The sequence below is a fragment of the Pholcus phalangioides genome, unplaced genomic scaffold (genome assembly GCF_987345545.1).
Source record: "Pholcus phalangioides strain wild (caught in Gottingen) unplaced genomic scaffold, Ppha-v1.0 ptg000042l_1, whole genome shotgun sequence".
Lineage (NCBI taxonomy): Eukaryota > Metazoa > Arthropoda > Arachnida > Araneae > Pholcidae > Pholcus > Pholcus phalangioides.
Window position 1 is genome coordinate 35954537 of NW_028301628.1, and position 20520 is coordinate 35975056.

The 20520-nt window shown below is 37.4% G+C and overlaps 1 protein-coding gene across 1 annotated transcript; it reads left to right on the plus strand.

The window, feature by feature from the left end:
• The first annotated feature begins 3569 nt into the window (after nt 1–3569).
• On the plus strand, nt 3570–19084 carry Arfrp1 (ADP-ribosylation factor related protein 1). Its single transcript, XM_089255059.1, has 7 exons — nt 3570–3714; nt 8968–9102; nt 12912–12999; nt 15025–15189; nt 15557–15627; nt 17579–17679; nt 18868–19084. Exons 2-7 carry the CDS (start codon nt 9010–9012, stop codon nt 18953–18955), a joined length of 606 nt encoding a protein of 201 aa, XP_089111185.1. The 5' UTR covers nt 3570–3714; nt 8968–9009; the 3' UTR covers nt 18956–19084.
• Nucleotides 19085–20520: the final 1436 nt, after the last annotated feature.

Consider the following 20520-nt stretch of genomic DNA (forward strand, 5'->3'; position numbering starts at 1 on the left):
CAGCCGACCACCACTGTGGGGTTCGAACCCGGATCCTCGCATCGCGAGTCCGTCACTATAACCACTCGACCACCACACTCGGTACTGTACATCAATTGGCGACGTTAAGAGCTCATTACTCGGTATTGTGCATCAATTGGCGACGATAGAGCTCATTACTCGGTATTGTGCATCAATTGGCGACGATAGAGCTCATTACTCGATACTGTGCATCAATTGGCGACGTTAAGAGCTCATTACTCGGTATTGTGCATCAATTGGCGACGATAGAGCTCATTACTCGGTACTGTGCATCAATTGGCGACGATAGAGCTCATTGCTCGGTACTGTGCATCAATTGGCGACGTTAAGAGCTCATTACTCGGTACTGTGCATCAATTGGCGACGTTAAGAGCTCATTACTCGGTACTGTGCATCAATTGGCGACGTTAAGAGCTCATTACTCGGTACTGTGCATCAATTGTCGACGATAGAGCTCATTACTCGGTACTGTGCATCAATTGGCGACGTTAAGAGCTCATTACTCGGTACTGTGCATCAATTGGCGACGTTAAGAGCTCATTACTCGGTACTGTGCATCAATTGGCGACGATAAGAGCTCATTACTCGGTACTGTGCATCAATTGGCGACGTTAAGAGCTCATTACTCGGTACTGTGCATCAACTGGCAACGATAAGAGCTCATTTCTGAACTTCCTGGTTAATGGGAGGCAGGGATTTGTTGGTGCATGCAAATTTTCCGAGAGAAAAACACCACATTTTCAAATTTTTTCAATTTTAAAATACAGTCGAATCCCGTTATAGTGAACTATAAGAGACTGGAGAAATCACTTCATTATAACGAAATTTCGTTATAAAGGAATTCCAGAATTTTACATTGTTCCTGTGTAAATTTATCTGGGGAGGATTAGAAAAGTGCTCGTTAAAACGAGATTTTCGCTATAACGGCATTCGTTAAAACGGGATTCGACTGTAGTATGAAATTTTCTGCGTCTGTGTTGAAGTTTTCGTGTCCTACCTGTACTAAAAATATAATTCTAAAATATTTCAATATAAGCTGCTGCAGGCAGTTTATTATACACACATGCTTACGTTTTCCTCTCACTAAAATGTAGTTTTTTCTTAGATAAGGAACAGTTTTTCCCGAAGAAAAACTACTCATTCAAAAACTTCTTTGAAACTTTGTGTGTCTCGCAACACTGTGGTGTTACATACTTCAACGTTAGGATTTTTTATTAAAATTATTTAAATAAATTTTCATGGCACAAAATATGGGTAAATTTTGGTGATTTTTGAAAAAGTTGGATGTTGCTAAAGTTAAAATTCAAGAAAGAAGTAATCAACAATTAAAATCCTAAAAGCACGTGTTAAAGTATGTAGCACCATAGCGTTGAGAGACACATACAAAGTTTCAAGACGTTTGAATGAGTAGTGTTGGACAAAAATGTTCCTTATCTAACACACACAAAAAAACTTAATTTTGAGAAAAACGTATTCTAGTGAAAAGCATTAGCATGTGTAACGCCTGCCAGCAGTTTATATTAAAATATGTTTATTACAGGTAGAACAAAAACTTTAACACAGTTACACGCAGAAAATTTCATGCTATTTACAGATTGAAAAATGTGGTTTTTTTGGGAAATTTACGAGCACCAATCCCCTTAATGGCGCTTGCGTAAGGTTTCCTTTGTGATGTTGAGACATTGGTGGATAAAGCACGATTGATGAAATTATTGCACCTCAGCCACGAATCACCGGCTGAAGCTTTACGAACGTTTCAGACACAGAGATTTAAGATAGGTTCAAGTCCGTAACTCTGTGATTTGCTTTCGTGCAGTGCCCTCTATCGATGAAAATTTGAACTATTTTTTTCTGCGCCAAATTTAAAAAAACATCCGACATCGTGAGAAAAATGTTTTCGTAAACCCTATTCAAGCAGGGCCGTCTTAACCATTGGCCCACCCGGGCACGGCCCAGGGGCCTCAAGATAAGCGGGGCCTCAGAAAAACGAGAAGTAATTTAATTTTTGGCAAATTTTCCAGATAGGGCCTCGGAAAAATCACTTGGCCCGGGGGCCCGTGATGCCCTTAAGACGGCCCTGCATTCAAGTATACCAATTCATTAAATTTTGAACACATTTTCAACTGCTTACGAATTTATTGGGACACCCTGTGTATAGGTATCCATCGAGCTTATTTATTACTGGAGGGAGTATGTGACGTCAGCGGTCTCCGCCTTGGCAGTGCTGAGAACGGTGCCGCGATCATTCGTCGGGAGATCACGTGACTCGGTGAAAACACACGATTCTCGTTATTTTCTAATGGAATAAATAGGAGTTTAAAACAATAAATGAAAGAAATAATTTCAGCATCGATGAGATAATTCCAAAATCAATGAAAGATATAATTTCAGTCTTAATGAAAGATAATTCCAAAATTAAGGAAAAAAAAAAGATAATTACAAAATTAGTGAAAGCGATAATTCCAGCATTAATGAAAGATAATTCCAGATTGATGGAAGTGATTTTCCCCTACCTGATAAATTTCCGAAAATTCCAACCGGTTCTAATTTCTGTGCGGCCTTTCTTCCCTTAAGGCCCCGGGCCTTGCCCTGGTGGGCTCATGCGTTAAGAAGGCACTGCCCCTCTGGTGCAGAGCCCGGGCACCACATCCACCGGCTGCCCCCTAATTGGTTCCCTGATCTTGAGAAAAATGTTTTCCCCACTTCGATACATCACTATATCTCTTCACCGACATGAGTGTTTTTGTGGAAGGGGGTGGGGGTTCGCGTTAACCAATAGCTGTCGAAACTTCCAACTTTTTTCTGTTTTTGCTTTTTTTAGCGCTTCTATTCTAGTTGGGGAAAATTATATTGTTGAGTCTCCAATTATATTGATCAGAACAGTAGTGCCAATGGCCATCTGTTCTGGAAATTAGGAAAAGTGATGTCACTATGGATGCGTGCGCAGGCATCCTCCTTTCTCAGTTTTCGAATCTAGTAACCCTATGCATATAGAAATGTCCTCTCCACTTGTCAATACAAGATTCATTGAGAGACTGGTTATTTGTGGAGATGAAGATTACAATTCTATATGCATGATGGCCATCTGGTTGGCCTATGTCATTTAGGGGTTCGAGTCCCCGTGGGGAGCAATGATAAATTATCTTCCTTGTAATCTTCATCTCCACAAATAACCAATGAATCTTGTAGTAACCCCATCTTTGCCGTTATTACTTCAGAAGTTAAATTTGAATTTCGCGCGTTTAATTACTAAAATTTTCAAACAGTGATATAGCTGCTGCCGTCTATTAATAAGTCATCAAATTAAAAAGTATCTGGAGAGTTTGATTCACACCATAAGATGGCAGTACATGTTTTACAATCCTAAAATGACGGCTAAAATTGCTATACTTTCTAGTAACTTGAAAACAAAAATATAAAAATACATTTGATTTTTTTTTATTACGTCACCATATAAACTTTTTCATTTATTTTTTTGAATCTTTTTATTACTTTTATATTACTTCCCTTTTATTTTTATTATTTGTTGCTTGAAAGTGGCAACACCTAGACTTTGTTGACATCTCACACAGCCCACTGGGATCATTTGAACAAGTTCATGTTGATATGAATAAGTTGAGTCAATGTTATCAAGAATAACTCAGAAATCACATGAATCTCAACATAGGAATTAATCTCGCTTCTCCATCGAAGGTATGTAGAGGCATGTTGCGATCACAACATGGATCATGTTCATGTATAATAATAATAACCAATCTCTATACCAGATGTTATCGTAAATTGTTACGCATAATTCAGTGAATCTTGTCAATAATGCAATTTTGGAGTGCTCACAGAATAACGGTGCAACTCATTATTTGGTGATATTTCGATTTCTGTTGCCAAAAAACTAATTTGGTGGTCATAATCGACATTTCGCTGGAAAACGTCGCCAAATCAATGGCGACTGAGAAAATTATTTGTATTGCTTTGATATATGCAGTCGCAAAATTTTCATACCTTTTATCGTGTAAATATAATGGCCCTTAGGCGACAGTGTTTACACGGGTGATTTTTTTTGGCTTATAAGAATGTGTACACAAGTTAAGTTGCTATTTGGGTTGGCGAGAATGATTGTTTACATGAGTGATACTTTACTTATCCAAGGATGATGTCACTCTACGCTTTCCATATCCGAAGCTTTTTAGCAGCTGGTTGATGTGAAGAGATGAAAGAATGGACTGCGTAAAGTGGCATCATCCTTGGATAACTCGCCACCTGGTGGCAGTGTCAGCAATTGCAAACTTGGCCTGAGTTAGGTCCGACTATCCGTGTACGGCCCCCTTCAGTTCTCGCAAGCTTGAAGGAAAGACTGAGGTATTTGTTCGCCTTTGTAGTCTAGTGCAGTATTTCTCAACCGTCAAGCTACGGCCTGGAACTGGGCCATGAGTTGTTCGCTGTTCACCCATTTATTTCCTAGTAGTCGTGTGTATGAATTGGCCTTCCACTCACAAAAAAAAAAAATCAATTGGGCTGCAAATTTCCAAATGTTGAGAATCACTGGTTTAGGGGACTTACCCAGCAAGTGAGAGGACGTGCGTTTGATTCTTTTCAAGAGCAGTTATATTGGTTAATTTTCCATAAGTGCTGTCAGCACCAGTGTGGTGACTTTTTTCCCTTGCTAAAATTGGCAGTCTTCATAGCCGATGCGATGTTTGCTAGTTTTAGCAACCCCTTATCGAACCCCCATAATCAACCGCATATTTCGTTACATTTTTTCTGAATACTTTCTTGTTTATGATTGTTTATCCAATTGATAGTTTTTTCTGTATAAGAATGATTGTTCACATGAGCAGGCTAATTTTTTGGGTATGCAGTTACGTTAGTTAAAGTTAGTTAATACTACGAGTGTTAGTTTGAGTTGGCAAGAAAATGATTGTTTACACAATTTTTTCAGTTTACAAGAATGATTATTTCCTCTCATATTTGGGTTTACGAGAATGATTTTTTACACGAGTATTTGGGTTTACGAGAATGATTGTTTACAGGAGCATGTGGGTTTACAAGAATGATTGTATCCATAAATTATTGTTTGGATTGGCAAAATTGATTGCTCACAGGAGTTTGGTTCGGCAAGAATGATTGTTCACATGAGTACTTGTTTTTGCTTGCTAAAATGCCTGTTTGAATGATCATTTGGTCATTTTATACATGCAAGGACTAATTATACTACTACTTCAAACACCAACTCTGGCCATATCGCTATATTGCAATTTACTGCCATTAGTGAGATGGGTTGGAAGTGAAGGCGCTGCAAGTGATTCCGAATGGCAGCAGTTCTTTTTATAGGCCTACTCACCAAAAGGTTGGTGTGGGACTGGTCTGCTGTAGTTGTATTCTTCTTTGTGATCATGTCGCCGTTTCTGTTGTACCCCCGCATCAGGAAAGTTTCTGATAAGATCGAACCGGGTATCAAACTCGCGACACCTCTAAAAACATCGTTTGATATATTAGGAAAGTCCCTTATTGGCCTGGGCTACCGTGTGTACTGATTGTTTGTATGAAAATTGGTTCGGATTGGCAAGAATCGTTTTTCAACACTCTGTGTTTAACGGCATTTTAGTGCATTGTTTCAAGGCTTGACAAAATTTGAGCACAAAGGTCATCATGGTGACTAATAAAAAGTATTCTTCCGTTATAACCATACTACACTTTTGACATAAAATTGGCTTGTTTATTTCGGCATGCCTTTTTTAAGAAAAAGAACAAATTTATAGACATCACACTGAAGAAAATATTTAAGAGTTACCAAGAGGCATAATTTTGAAGGAAATTCACCAAGAGACAGACAAAAAAAGGTGTCAAACGGTGTAGTCAGGAGCGGCTCTAGCTTACCTATCGCCCCCCTAAAGAAGGCTCTTGCGGGAAGCTGACAGGGCTTCACCATAGGGAACCCTGGAAAAAAAACCAACACAATGGTTGATTAAGCAGTATGTGAGTGTCCATACGTCCTGCTTTTAAAAATGTAGTATTTTTTGTCTTGAGTTACTTTACCATTCTTAATTATGCCAGATAACGCAATTCACATTACAGCTCTTGTTGATGAAGTCATCGTTGCTACTTCTTTACCGCACATCAACTCCAGTCATATATATCACCATATGGCAATTTCCAACTAGTGGAGTTGGGTGGGAAATGAAGCCGCAATCTAATCTCGGTGGTTGCCCCAGGCTTGATAGGTAAATAACTTTTTCTGATGATCTTTTAGCTGGATTCAAACCCATGGACCTTGATGATAACCTTTATAGTGGAAGACAAGCATCTTACCACTACGCCACTCGGGTGCCAGAGTCATCATTACTGGCACTAATCTTCTAAAGGAGGAAGTATAACAAGGCCACTTTTATTTTAAAAAAAAATTATTTTTAAAGTTGTTTCTGATGTGTCAAATATCAGATAAGCAGCCGAATTCCTAGTTTTCCCTCGTTTGGCCATTCCAGAAAAATTACTACATGATGGCATCAAAACGCACTCTTGCCCCTTTGTGGTAGAGTACATTGTTGTTTCTGAAATTATTATTCGAGCGTTGTCTTCTGCCTGAAGTTGTGTCATCGTATTCAATCATTACGCTTCACTCACTTTGCTTCTGTAATATAGATGGCAGTACTGAAAAATCAGAAACAACACTATATACGCACTGAGACGGTTAGATTTACACTTCCGGCACAACTCATTCGGTAGTAAATTGCTCATGGCGACAGACAGAGCGGAGTTGTGCTCAGTTTGAAGAAAGAAAAAAGTTGTATCACCATCTCTTTGTCTGCAAGGTATAACTCAAAAGCTTGATCTCATGCACTAAGCATATTCGAAAGGGGGCCTCACAGACCCAGGGCTCCCACTTATCCTACTTTTCGGTAAAATGTCCTACTTTTCCTACTTTTTTACCAAATCCTATCGACAAAATTTGTGTAATTGATTTTAATTGAGCAGGAAATTATTGATATATTGCCAAATATTACAAATGTTGGAGAATGCAATTAATGATTCTGCCAAAGCAGAAATTGTATCGTTTTTAAGGTAATTTAGAGGGGGGAGGGGGGTATGTGGACCATTTGATTGATTAATTTTTCATTTGTTTAGTTTGAGGGTTCAACAAATATAGTAGTCATTGAAAACTTCTGTCTGGATGGAAAAAATAAGTTTGTATTTATGGTCTTGGACAGTAACTTTCATCATTCAAAATTATGGTGAAAACTTCAAATAGGTGAAACAACAGTTTGCATTCCAAAGCAGTTGGATACATAGGCCTATTCTAGGTTTGGTGATTCTGATGCTACCCAATAGCATTCAGTTGTCTTCTGTATTTTTAAGGCATGAACAATATTTACAATGCTCAGCACAGAGCTAGAAATTGAAGTGCTTCATTTGTCAAAAGTGATTGCACTGGCAGTGAACAGTAAAATGTGAATAAAACAGAAAAATTTAAAAAATGATGAACAACGCAGTAAAACTATCTGGTTCACCTTGCCTTATTTACGTTGGATCTTGTAATTTACACATTTTGCATTGTGCTTTCGAAAGTGGTCTTGAAGGTGTGTCATTCTTAAAAAATGTACGTCTTCGAAATTTGCTGTGCCTTGTTGAAGAGAGTTGACAAGCTCGTCACTTTGGAAGACTCCAAAAAAGAATGGAATATATATGAGGAGAGACAGCAAAGAATTATCTGTGGTTGTTAGTGCACTGTTTTGGCCAAAAATTGGCTAAAATTGGTCATTTGGTTTTGGCTTGACTGAAATAGTGCTAGGGGGGAAAAGAAGTTGATTAAAAATTTAAAAAAAAAAAAATTATTAAAAAAAAATTTTGTTAGTATTTTTTTTCCATTTTACTATGATTATGTTGTCTAAGGGGGTTACCCTCCCCCATCCTACTTTTTAGTCCTGCGTTTTCCTACTTTTTCTCATTTTTTGAGTGGGAGCCCTGCAGACTATAGCCCAGTGTGGCAAATTCGAGAAATGAGTGGTCAAGAAAATTAGTATAATGAGCGCTGAAATTTGTCAAGTTATAAATCTGTCTCTGCCTAGATAGTGAGGGACTAGGTCGGTGAGTGACCAAACGAGTGATCTAGAGCTTGCAAGCCTGTGAATGATGAAAACAGTGTGCCAGCATGTCAGTGACCAGTAAAGTGACCTAAAGAACAAGAGACCAGGTCAATGAGTGTCCTAGAAGGTTTGCAAGCACGTGAGTGACCAAAAAGTGACTTAGAGAAAGAGTAACGGGACTTGGTCAAGAGGGGAAACAGTGACGAAAAAAGCAACTACAGAGGCACATTGACAGGCTGAACGGGCTATAGCCGAGCAAATTTGAGAGGTAAACTGTCATGAAAATTAGACTAGTATGAAAAAAAGACTAGACTGCAAAATTTTCGTACCCAACAGTCAAGTAAACCATAAGTCTGCCTCTGGTCATGTGAATTTTTAGTATTTGATATTAAAAAAAAAAAAAATTGGTGTCTAACACTAAATTTCAAACTGCCGCGCAGGTGCACCCTTGCTTAAGCTGCCCCTGGGTATAGTTTTAACGAAAAAGTGCTCTACAAAACTGGCATTGGTGCCTTATAGTTACACTATTAGCCTACAGTCTGAGGTCAACACAGAATTGCTGGAATTCATGTCAGCTCCTTCGCTAAAATAGCTAAGCAATCATTAAGCCTCAAGTTTTAAAAGAGTATTTAGGACATTTTTTGAGAAAAAGAATCCATGCTTAGAGTCCCCAGCCCCCCGTAAAAAATTTAGTTGTCCTAGCGTCTGTTTTTCTTTTCTTAATTTCTCGAACACCCTACATTGAATTTACATATGGACGAGAGTTTGAGTCTTTTTTTTTTTTTTGAAGTACAGTAAAAAAATTGTGTTTCCATATAAAAAGTGTGTTATATTGTCATTTGCATGATGTTTCTATCGAATGTTACAGGAAACTTCTGTAAGTACCAGATGACTGTGTCCTCATCCAGATATGTACACATTATTATATGGGCTGTGGAAGTACCTCGTCCAAAAAGATGAGTATTTCGTACTCATCCTTGGGTTGGATAATGCTGGGAAAACGGTAACATTTGTTTTGTACTTATCACTCATTATTAGAACCTGGATTAGATGCACTAAAAAAGTGGCGAAATGTGCTCTAAAAGTATGCACTTAAAATGCCAAAATATGCACTTAAAATGCCAAAATATGCACTTAAGACGCCAAAATATGCATTTAAGTATCTCAAAACATGAGGGAAAATGAGTTGTCATGCAAAGAAAATATCCTCACACATGCATATACTTGCATATGGAAAAATAACTTTTACATATTTTTTAGGAAAGGCATTTTTTTTATTTTCAGTTAGTTATGGCTGCTCTGTAACGAAATACCAGTAACAAAAGATTTTGATGCTATTTCTAAAAAAAAATGAACACTTTTGACGCTATCTCTAGAAATAGTGTTACAATGAAACAGTTGATATTTGGAAAATATTAAAAAAAGGCCAAAATATGCAAATGCATATGCAGGCTCTATTCATTAGTATACATTCAATGTTATTTTTGTTTGTGCGTGAAAACCCATCCACTACAGCGTTTCTCAGCATATGGTGCGCGAAGCGCAGGTTGTCCGCTGGTGGACTTGGTGATTTTAATTCTAACTAAATGAAAAATGTTCTTATATATATATTGGTCTAAGCAAATAATCTATCAATAAGTTTTGTTGATTTTAGTAATATTCTTATGTGTGAAAATAGAAATTAGACTTTCACTCCTGGGTAACCATATCTTATTGAGGAAAATGCTGAGCATCGCAATACTAAATATGGAGTAAATTGTAGTCAAAATTTGCTGATTATTGCTAAAATTGCTTAAGAGTGGGGGGAAATAGAAAACTTCTGCAAATCGCAGTTAACCATAATATATTTCATGAAAAAGCATTCATCATGTTTGGGACAGTTTTTATCGAGAAAAATACATAGGGCACAGTCGTATCATGCAATCATATCTTTTATTACGAGAGAGTCAGCCAGAGTGCCCCCGTTGTCAGAGACCATTGCTCATGCTTTTACTTGTTCACATCGTTGACATCATTTTATGACCTCTTTTGGTCAAAGTCATCTAGCACTTCGTGACATTTTATCTGACCATTGCGATGCATCTTGCATATTTAAATTCATCGAAGCCATTAGTTTTTACAACAAATTATAGTATTTTACAATCTACGTCATTGTTTTATGCAACATTGTTTTATTGATATACAGTCGAATACAGTTATAGCAAAAATCTCGTTTTAACAAACACTTTTCCAATCCCCCCCCCCCCCAGGTATGTTTATATAGGGACAATGCAAAGACCTGGAATTCCTTTATAACGAAATTTTGTTTTAACGAAATGATTTCTCCAGTCTCTTGGCATTTGTTATAGCAGGATTTGACTGTATGTACTTTTACTTCCTTTACATGACAAGAACAAATTTTACGTTATTTTTACATGGTCATTTGTTTGGCGCAGTTTGACCAAATTGATCCTTTCACCGGTAAATTCAGAGTCCAATCCTAAAAAAAATGAAAATGAGAGTTTGCATCGTCTATTGAAATTAATAATTTGAATAATGATTTTTTTAAATGCCATGTGTGTGAGTATATTCTGTTCTCTCTCTCTCTCTCCCCTCCCTCTCTCTCACACACACACACAATTCATGATGATAAAAATTGAAGGACCTTAAAGAAAAAACTTTAATTTTGGAAAAGCAGTTGTGTAAGAAGTCGGCCAGTTTAAAAGAAAAAGTTAAATTCCAAACCCAAGTGTTTTGAGAAAAAATAAATAAATTTAATAATGTGTATTTTTCATCAAATTGTGTTTGTTATTTGCGTGTCGTTTGCTTCGATTGTTACTTTTTGAAGCTACTTAAAAAATACAGTTGTCATTATTATATTATATATAAATTATATCTATTATATCTAAATTGGCACTTTAGCATTTCACTAAAGCTTTTTCTTCCATTTTTCTTTTCTTTTGCTAAAGGGATCTTTTATCTAGCTTAAACCCTGATATTTAGGCATTTTTAAGTGCAAATTTGCATATTTTGCCACTTTTTTAGTGCATATAAATTCGGGCTCTAATAATAACAATCTATATATATAAAATTGATTTTCTGTCTGTCTGTCTGTCCGTCTGTCTGTGTATGTTCTCTATACAAATCTTCAATTTTAAATCGATCGTCGCCAAATTTTGCATATATGCCAAATGGGACCCGACTTGAACGATAAGCTACATTAAAAGTTCATCAGAGCTGGGCAAATGCCGGGAATGGGGAAAACCTGTCGGGCAACAATGGTCTGGGGGACGTTCAGAACATTTACTTTGGTTACCGTGGTTCCCTGGCAATGCGTTTCAGACATGTATATGCCTTTACAATGTTTTGTCACTTCTTTAATGCTGCCAGTATATGTGTTTATGCCTTCATAATGGTTTGCAACATTTTCAATCCTCCCAGTAATGAGGCAGAATCATCATCAGCATCACTTTGAGGGTCAGGCAAAGGATGATCCCCCATATAAATCAGTGTTAAAATTACTGATTTAACTGTAGAAATGCAGAAATTTAGTCAAGTTTTCAGCCATATCAATAATTTTAAAAATTGTATTGAACTATGGATTTTTGAAATAATGAGTTGGCTTCGAGATATATATAAAGCCCAGAAAATGAAATATGAAGTAATTAGTCAGACCTACTCTTGAGTTGAATATTCATGTAATAACATTGATTTCAACTTTTTATTTACATCTTCTCAAGCATGAAAATTAATGTCTCCATATTGTCTTTTAATATTCAACTGTACAAATTCATATAGTTTAGGTTGTTTTAAAATTAATTATGGGCCCACGAAGTATATTGAAAAAATTCCACAGATTTAAGCATTTTTGGAAGCTGAAGTTCAAGTGGGGGAGGGAAATCGAAATAACTAGCGCCCCTTAAAAAGGGGGAAAAAATTCATTTCTACATTTCTTTAAATCTAGATTTGTTTATTTCATGAGTAGTGCAGGAAATCGCCATATTGGTTGACTTAGACACAGTTTGTATGCCCCTCAAAGAAAGAGAGAGATATCACGTGATCCAAAAAGCCTCATTGAAGAAAACCCGGGCAGGGCCAGGTATTATAGCTAGTTAAGGGTCATTCAAGTATTACATCAGCATTGAGGAGGGGGTTTCTGATTTGCTGACTTTTGATGGCAAGGGGGGGGGGGGTTTGAACGTTGCATACGTCATCAACCACCCCTTTTTGAAGATATGAAGTATTCTAAGCTGCTGACGGGGGGGGGGGGGGGGGAGAGGTCAAAAATGGCTGATAATCTGTTTATGTAATACTTGAATGGCCCCTTATATGTAAAGCAAAACAAAGTTCTTTAAGTAATTCATGAGAACATGGGATATCCGTTTTAAAAATTGCTGTCCATATTTAAATCCTAGTATTTGATTCTATTTATTTATTCAATTGAATCACAATTACTAAGAGGTTGCAAATCACAAGCAAGGGTGTGAAATTCAAAATTAAGATGCAAATTTGAATTTGTGGGAAAACTTCCCTAATTTTCATTATCCAAAGTTGGTAGCTATGCAGTAGTTTTAACCAATTTTTGGCCAGTTAAAACGACTTTCGGCTGGCCAAAATTACAACCCTGGTTAATTTACAATTAATTGCATGCTATAGAGTCTGCAAAAATTCATGAATTATAATTTCCTCTCTATCCGGAAAAAAAAAAAAAAATTTGGTCGATAAGAAAAATTGCCAAAAAAATTTGACTGAGGATAACATATAAGTATAGCCCTCCGAATCTTCCTGAGATTTCGCTATTTTTATATTGTGTAATATTTTGTATCTTTCCAGACTTTCTTAGAACAGACAAAAACAAAGTTCTCAAAAAACTACAAGGGCTTGAGTCCAGCCAAAATAACGACTACAGTTGGTCTGAACAGTGAGTGCTTCTTTATTTTAATATAACCGATAATTATCAATTTTTTTTTTATGTGTAACATTCTAGGCAGAAAAAAATCAATCGTGGGAAAAAAGCATTTCAACCAACGTAAAGTGAAATTATGCAAAAAACAAAACCAGCAATCTTTGCCGCAAGATGAATAAAACCTATGAAATCCATTGGTTTTCAACAAATATGAAATAAATACCAATTGGTATGATAAAAACTACAGTCAAACCTTGTTAGTGCATCACCTGGGTAGCGTGTTATTCTACTTACCTGGTAACTTTTTGGAAATTCCATTTGTCCTCTATGGGGGGGGGGGGGGGGTTCAAATGCTATTAAACTCCTGATAATACATCACTCACTCCACTTAATGAGTCACTTTTCTGAAAGCACCCTTTTGAAAATTATCATTCAAATGCCATGGGTCTCAGATTCAAACCCGGGGGGAGTATATATTTAAACATCTTATAAGATATTTCCCCTAATGAGCTTGAGGTGACCACCAATAGATGGTGCCTTCTTATTTCCAACCCAACTCATTAATGGCAGTAAATTGCAATGAAGGGATATGGTCAGAGTTGGTGTTGGTGTTTGGTGAAGTAGTAGTGCTTATTGGGAAAAACACAGTATCCTTATCAGACTGGTGATAATTAGGTTGTAGTGATAAGTAAATTCTTAATTTTCATTATAGACTTATTAAGCAAAACATTTGCTGCAGTGAAAACTGTTATTTTATTCTAATTTGTGTTTTATCAATCCAGAGTGCGCAGGGGGGGGGGGGGATCTTCCCTTTCCAAGAGCTGAATAATATGCGGTAAATTTGTTCGACTCGGAATGATCCAATGTACCTGCACAATAAGTCGCTTCTCTGACACCTTGCCCTGGATCCGCCTGCCTCCACTCCATTTGCAGCTGAAGATATCTGCCTCTGCTACATTCGGTGCTGAAGATGTCTACCTCAGCTTCATTTGCAGCTGAAGATATCTTCGGGCTTCATTTGCTGCTGAAGATGTTTGCCTTCTCTCAAACGAGATTCTTTGGAGGGAAGCATAGGAACGATCGTCTCTTCTAAGAGCTGAATAATATCGGAAATGTTATCTGTACTGTAAAATACGAGACGATTTGAAGAACGTTTGCAATTCGCCCCCTCTCAAGATGTTGTCCTGGATCCATGCCTGGTTTACTGTGCCATTCAGTATTTAATACAGATTGATATTGGTCTTTTGAATGTATCATGTGAACCTCATTGAGTCTCGCTTTTCTTATTTTTTTTCATATTCATAACTTCAATGGTTTCAGCTCTGTGGCGAATCAGTCAGAACATATATATATGAACACATGAACTTTGAAAAATTAACCTATTTTCTACCGATTCTTTTTCGGCATTATATCTAGAAAGTCTTTCCTAGATGTGTTGCAGCCTGGGAAAAAATCTCTATATTTGTACCTCAAAACCATACTATCATATGTTCATTACGATAGAATAGGGCGGAGGTCTTTTCTCAACCTTTTTCCAGTTGTGAGCACCCTTACAGCATGTTTAACATGCGAATGCATGAAGTAACGATATTTATCCTTAAATGCGATTTGCCTGGGCGTTTAGTTGGAACGTTGATCAAGTGCTCGCGAGCACAAAATCGAACACGAGCATCGAGCACTCTGGGTACTTCTGGGAGCACCATGGTGCTTGCAAGCAATAAATCGGCCTCCAACGTTCAGAAAACTGATGCTTGAATTGATTAATTAATACACTGAATTAATTGTTCTTAAAATAGTAAAAACTCTCCTGCTTTTTACGGCATATAATTTGTTATCAAATATATATATAATTAAAGTGGAAAAAGGCGGCAAAATTCAAATAACCATATTCAATGCAACAAAGCCATAAATCCACCCCTGATTTTAGTCTGCTTCCGGATATGAACTGGCCATCAAGTGTATAGTCGAAATTTTGATCATGTCACAAGGAAGCGTGTTTTGTTTTCATCGTTGTAATTCTCCGTATTTTTATTTTTTCAGTTGGCCGAATCGATGTTCATGGTGTGAGGCTCAACTTCTGGGATCTTGGTGGTCAAGAGGACCTGCAAGTTCTGTGGGACAAGTATTATGCTGAGTGCCACGGCGTCATATACATCATCGACTCTTCAGATGGGGAGCGGTTACAGGAGTCCAAAGAGGCTTTTGGTGAGAATGACATGCAAGTAGATGCGAGTGTTGTCTAGTTTTGATTTTTTTGTATAGTCATGGAGCAGCGGTTCTCAACCAGTGCTCTGGGGAGTCCTTGGGGCTCCGCAGCCGCTAGAGGAAAATAATAATAATTATCAATATTTTTTAATTATAAAAATAAATCAGTAACTTTGATGAAAAAATAGACCAGAAAGGGATCCGCTTGTGAAAAAAGGTTGAGAACCGCTGTATCATAGAGAAACTGAAATTAATCTCAATAAGATACTCATTTGCATAACTGAACATTTTCTCTTTGTTCGTTATAGTAGTAGTGATTTCTTATCCATTCTTCGAAAGTTTGTGTTTTTGTCTCTTTTCTCACCAGATAAGATGATAAAAAATGAAGCTTTGAGCGGAGTTCCATTACTCGTTGTTGCCAACAAACAAGACATTCCAGTAAGTGGAAGATTTGCCAGTAATTCATTTGTAGTAACAACCTAACTTGAAAAAAAACAAGTCGAGGTAAATGCTTCCATTGATTATATATATATTCCCCCCCCCTCCCTCCTTAACACTAGAACGAATTACCATGAAGTCATTCTGAACCACTTTTCAGACTTTGATGGCTATTTGCAACTGTATTTTTCGAAATTTGAAAATTTCTCTCGACGTGTTTCAATTTGTCCAAAGAAATCTTTTGGAGCAACAACAAAAAATTCTTATAAAAATAATAATAATATGGGACGAGTGCTCTCGTCAAGCAAGAGACTAGAGATCGATTCCCTGTGGGGGCAGTGATGAGTTTTCTTCCTTGTAATCTTCATCTGCACAAATAACTAATCTTTTAATGAATCATAAAAATAAGTCATTCGGTAGATTCTTAAACACTGCTTCTACATGCGCGGAACTGCCGAGCAGTCATTTTGACTGCAGTTGAAAATTTTCATTGCTTAACCAGATTATTTTAAATATAATATGAATGCAATTCATTTTCTCTTATAAGACTAGAGGTTTAGAATCGTTGATGTCTCGGTAAATTTCAGACATAAGCAATTATACAGGGTGTTTCGAAAGTAGATTGGCTAACTTTTTTCTAAAAGGTTGTAGGATGCATCAAAATAATCTATTTTTTGTCTTACAAATACTTGGTCGAAAATGGGATGCAGAGGTTCCAGAGTGCCCTGTAAGGATAATGCCAAGGTTGTGGGGCACATTTTATTTTTGCGACCATGCATTTTGCTACTGCAGGTACAGGTTTGTACGTAAAATGGTCAAGTGGGAGTTCTCTCAAGTTGTGCACTGACTTTGGATCCCATATTTTATCGGACGGAGTCCTTGTTTCCCATATTATTTGGTCTCATTATACATGATGAGGGACAAAACAATTCACCTATTGCAGCAACTTGAAAACAAAAGCGGAAAAGTTGTAACGACCCTTCTTTCTGCTAGTAAATTGAGTATTAACTTTTAACGTAAAAGTTTTTTTGACTGCTCCAGCTAGAATGGGGGGGGGGGGGGGGAACAATAGGTGACATATTCAGGTCACTTGAGCCAGGTTAGGTTTGGAAGTTCACGACCTCAAACCTAATTTTGTGAAAATAAACAAAGCTCCACATTTCTGGATCACTTTAGGGATCTGTGGCATAGTCCCAGATGACTTAAGCGGCCCACTCCACATTTATAGATCACTTAATTGAACCGCGGCATAGTCACAAATAGCTTGAGCAACCCGTCACACAGTTCCACTTGACATCTTCCAAGCAACCTGCAGTATTGGTGTACATCACCCAAGTTACACATGACACAGTTCCAAATCACTCAAGCCACCTGCAGCGCACTTACAGATCTTTTAAGTGAGCCACAGCACATTTGCAGATCACTTAAGTGACTCATGGCACATTTACGGATAATTTAAGTGGCCTGCAACACAGTTCTAGAGCACCTAAGGGGGCCCGCTATGCAGGTCCTCATCATATAAGTTACCCCAACACAGCTCCAGATCACTCAAGCTACCTGGGCACACTTACAGATCACTTAAGTGATACGCGCATGACTCCTGTGGGCTAAAAGGGCTCCAAGACGATTCTGATCTTTCCACGCTATAAATTAACTATAGAGGACCGCGTGAAATGTCTGGCGTGAGCGGCCTGCCAAATATCTCAGCCTAGGGGGGGGGGTCTGCTCCAGGATGTGGTGGCCATGGATCGACGGCAGAGTTCAAGCGCTCTGCTGCACATACTCTGCTCCAGGTTGCTTAAGTAGCCCATGACACATTTTCAAACCAATAAAGTGACCTGCACTCTCCTAAAGGTTGAGTACCCTTGCGTTAAATATAACCATGAAACTCTCTCTTGTTAATTAAAGGTTGCCTTATTTGAGTTAAAATGTTCTTTTTTGCATAACGTAGAATTGCTTGACTGTTCGAAGGATCAAGGAAGTCTTCCGTGAAAGCAGAACACTTATCGGTAAAAGAGACTGTCATGTTACTGCGGCGTCAGCTCTTCGAGGGTATGTACACATTAGACATTTCCAGGGCTTCCACTCTTCCTACTTTTTGGTGAATTGTCCTACTTTCGAGTTTTTGTCCTACTTTTTTACCAAATCCTATATCTACAAAATTAATGTAATTGGTTTTAATTGAGCATGGAATCATCGATATATTGCCAAATAGTACAAATGTTGTGGGTTGCAATTAATGATTCTGCCAAAGCAGAAATTGTACCGTTTTCAAGGTTATTTGGAGAGGAGGGGTGTGTGTGTGGACCATTTGGTTTATTAATTTTTCTTTTGCTTAGTTTGAGGGTTCAACGAGTAATCATTAAAAACTTCTGTGTCTGGATGGAAAAAATGATTTTGTACTTACTTTTCATAGTAACTTTCAGTCATCATTCAGTGAACATTTTGTGTGTAGGTGAAACAACAGTTTGCGTTACAAAGCAGTTGGATTCATAGGCTTATTCTAGGTTTGGTGATTCTGATGATACCCAATAGTATTTCATTTTATCTTCTGTATTTTTAGGGCATCCAGAGGCATAAGCAATGTATACAATACTCAGCGAAGAGTTAGAAAAGAAAGTGCTTCATTTTTCAAAAATGGTTACACTGGTATTGAACAGTAAAATGTAAGCAAATCCCTTTAAAAAAGGGGATTTCGACGCAGTAAAACCATTCAGTTCACCTTGACCTCGATGTAAATAAACATCACACCTTGTAATTTACACATTTTGCACTGTGCTTTTGAAAGTGATCTCGAAAGAGCATCATTCTTAAAAATCGTACATGCCTTAATAATTTGCTGTGTATTGCCGAAGAGAGTTAGTTGACAGATTGGACTGGAAGATTCCAAAAAAAAATGTAATTTATATTGTGAGAACGCACACAGAAAAGAATTATCTGTTGGTGCTAGTGTTTTGGCCGAAAATTGCTTTTGTAACCAAGTCATTTTACTTTGACTCGAGTCAATCTTATAGGATACTGAAATAGTGCTATATAAGGGGAAAAAATTAATGGATATTTTTTGTTATGCTATGATTATATGTTGTCTTGGGGAGGGGGGTGTTTTGACCCTCCCCATCCTTTTTTTTAGTCTTGCTTTTTCCAATTTTTTGAGTGGGAGCCTTGCATTTCACAAGTTTGCATTGGAACTTTGCTCTTTACCTGTTGCTCGGAATAAAAAAGTATTCTTTGTTTTTCCAGGGATGGTGTTCATAGTGGTATAGAATGGGTCGTTCACTGCGTGCAGAGAAATACGATGAGACCTCCAAGAAGAAGTGACGACACCTGATTTACACAAGACTTCGTAAAGATGAGATAACTGTCTCGCAGGACATGGATATTATACAAATTTTGTTTAGAGTTACGAAGAAAAAAACATGGGTTTTTACAATTATAATAAATTATTTTCGATTTTTGCTTTTCCACTTTTTCTTTCATTTAATAATGCTTTGGACCTTGCATTGCTTCTAAGATATATATACCACTAGCTTTTCGCTCACGTGGATTTCGTTATCTGAAAATTACTCGCCAATGATTCCCCCATATAACATTTCACCCCCCCCCCCCCCCCCAATGATCTTCTTAGGATTTCTGAAAATTTGTCCTGTCTTATTAGTGGGCGTCTACATTATAAAATATAATACTAACCAAATATTTCATATTTATAGCTTCAGCGGTTTCAACGAAACACCATGATTGCTCCATATAACCTTTGAACCCCCCCCCCCCACTCTTAGAGGTTGAAATATCAATCAATTTCATATTTTTCACTTCAGCGGTCTAGGCTCATCAGCATGATTTCTCTGTATAACCTTTGAACCCTCTTCGTAAAATGAAACTACTGACCAAATTTCATATTCATAACTTCAATGGTTTCGGCTCGGTGGCGCCAAAATACATATTATATATATATATATAAACACATGAACTTTGAAAAATTAACCCATTTTTAACTGATTCTTTTTCGGCATGATATCTAGAGTCTTTCCTAGATGTATTGCAGGCTGGGAAAAACATCTTTGTCTGTACCTCAGAACCATACCATCATACGTTCATTACACCCCCGTATGGCGAATCATATTCGCCAGGTCGGGGTAAGTAACTCATATGTTCATTACGATAGAATAGGGCGCAGAGGTCTTCTCTCAACCTTTTTCCAGTCGTGAGCACCGTTACAGCAAGTTTAACATGCATGAAATGACGATATTAATCCTTAAATGCGATTCCTTCAAGGTGTTTAGTTGGATCGTTGATCAAGTGCTCGCGAGCACCATGGTGCTTGCAAGCAATGGGTTGAAGATGCCTGGTATATAGGACATGATAGTATGGTTCTGAGGTACAGATATGTTTGCAAATCTATCTGGAAATGGCAACTCAGTGTAATTTTTCTGTTCTATTTCAAGATCTCAGAAAAGCAAAACCAACTGAAGTTGGGTTTTCTAACTTCGAGGCACGAACGTGAGGCAATCTTCCTGTTAAAAAGTTTTAAGACAGATATCTTCAACTTGTTGGTCGTGAGCACCCTCGCTAATCAATGTTTATTTTGTGCTCAATTAATTGAACTAAATACCTTGCACAAATCACATTCAAGGATTTAATTTTTTTTTTCATGCATATGTATGCCAAACTTGCCGTAAGAGTGCTCTTTTTTTGATGATGGGTACAGGCAGTGCTCATGGTTAGAAAAAAGTTGAAGACTTCTGTCTCTTGCAACACTACAAATATGTAATCATTACACTTCACTCAGAATAGGGAATTTGACCTGGGGCGCACAACCTATATCCTGCAAAAGGTGTTCCGAACAAATGTATCTCAATATATATATATATATTACCTAGGCTGACCATATTTTTT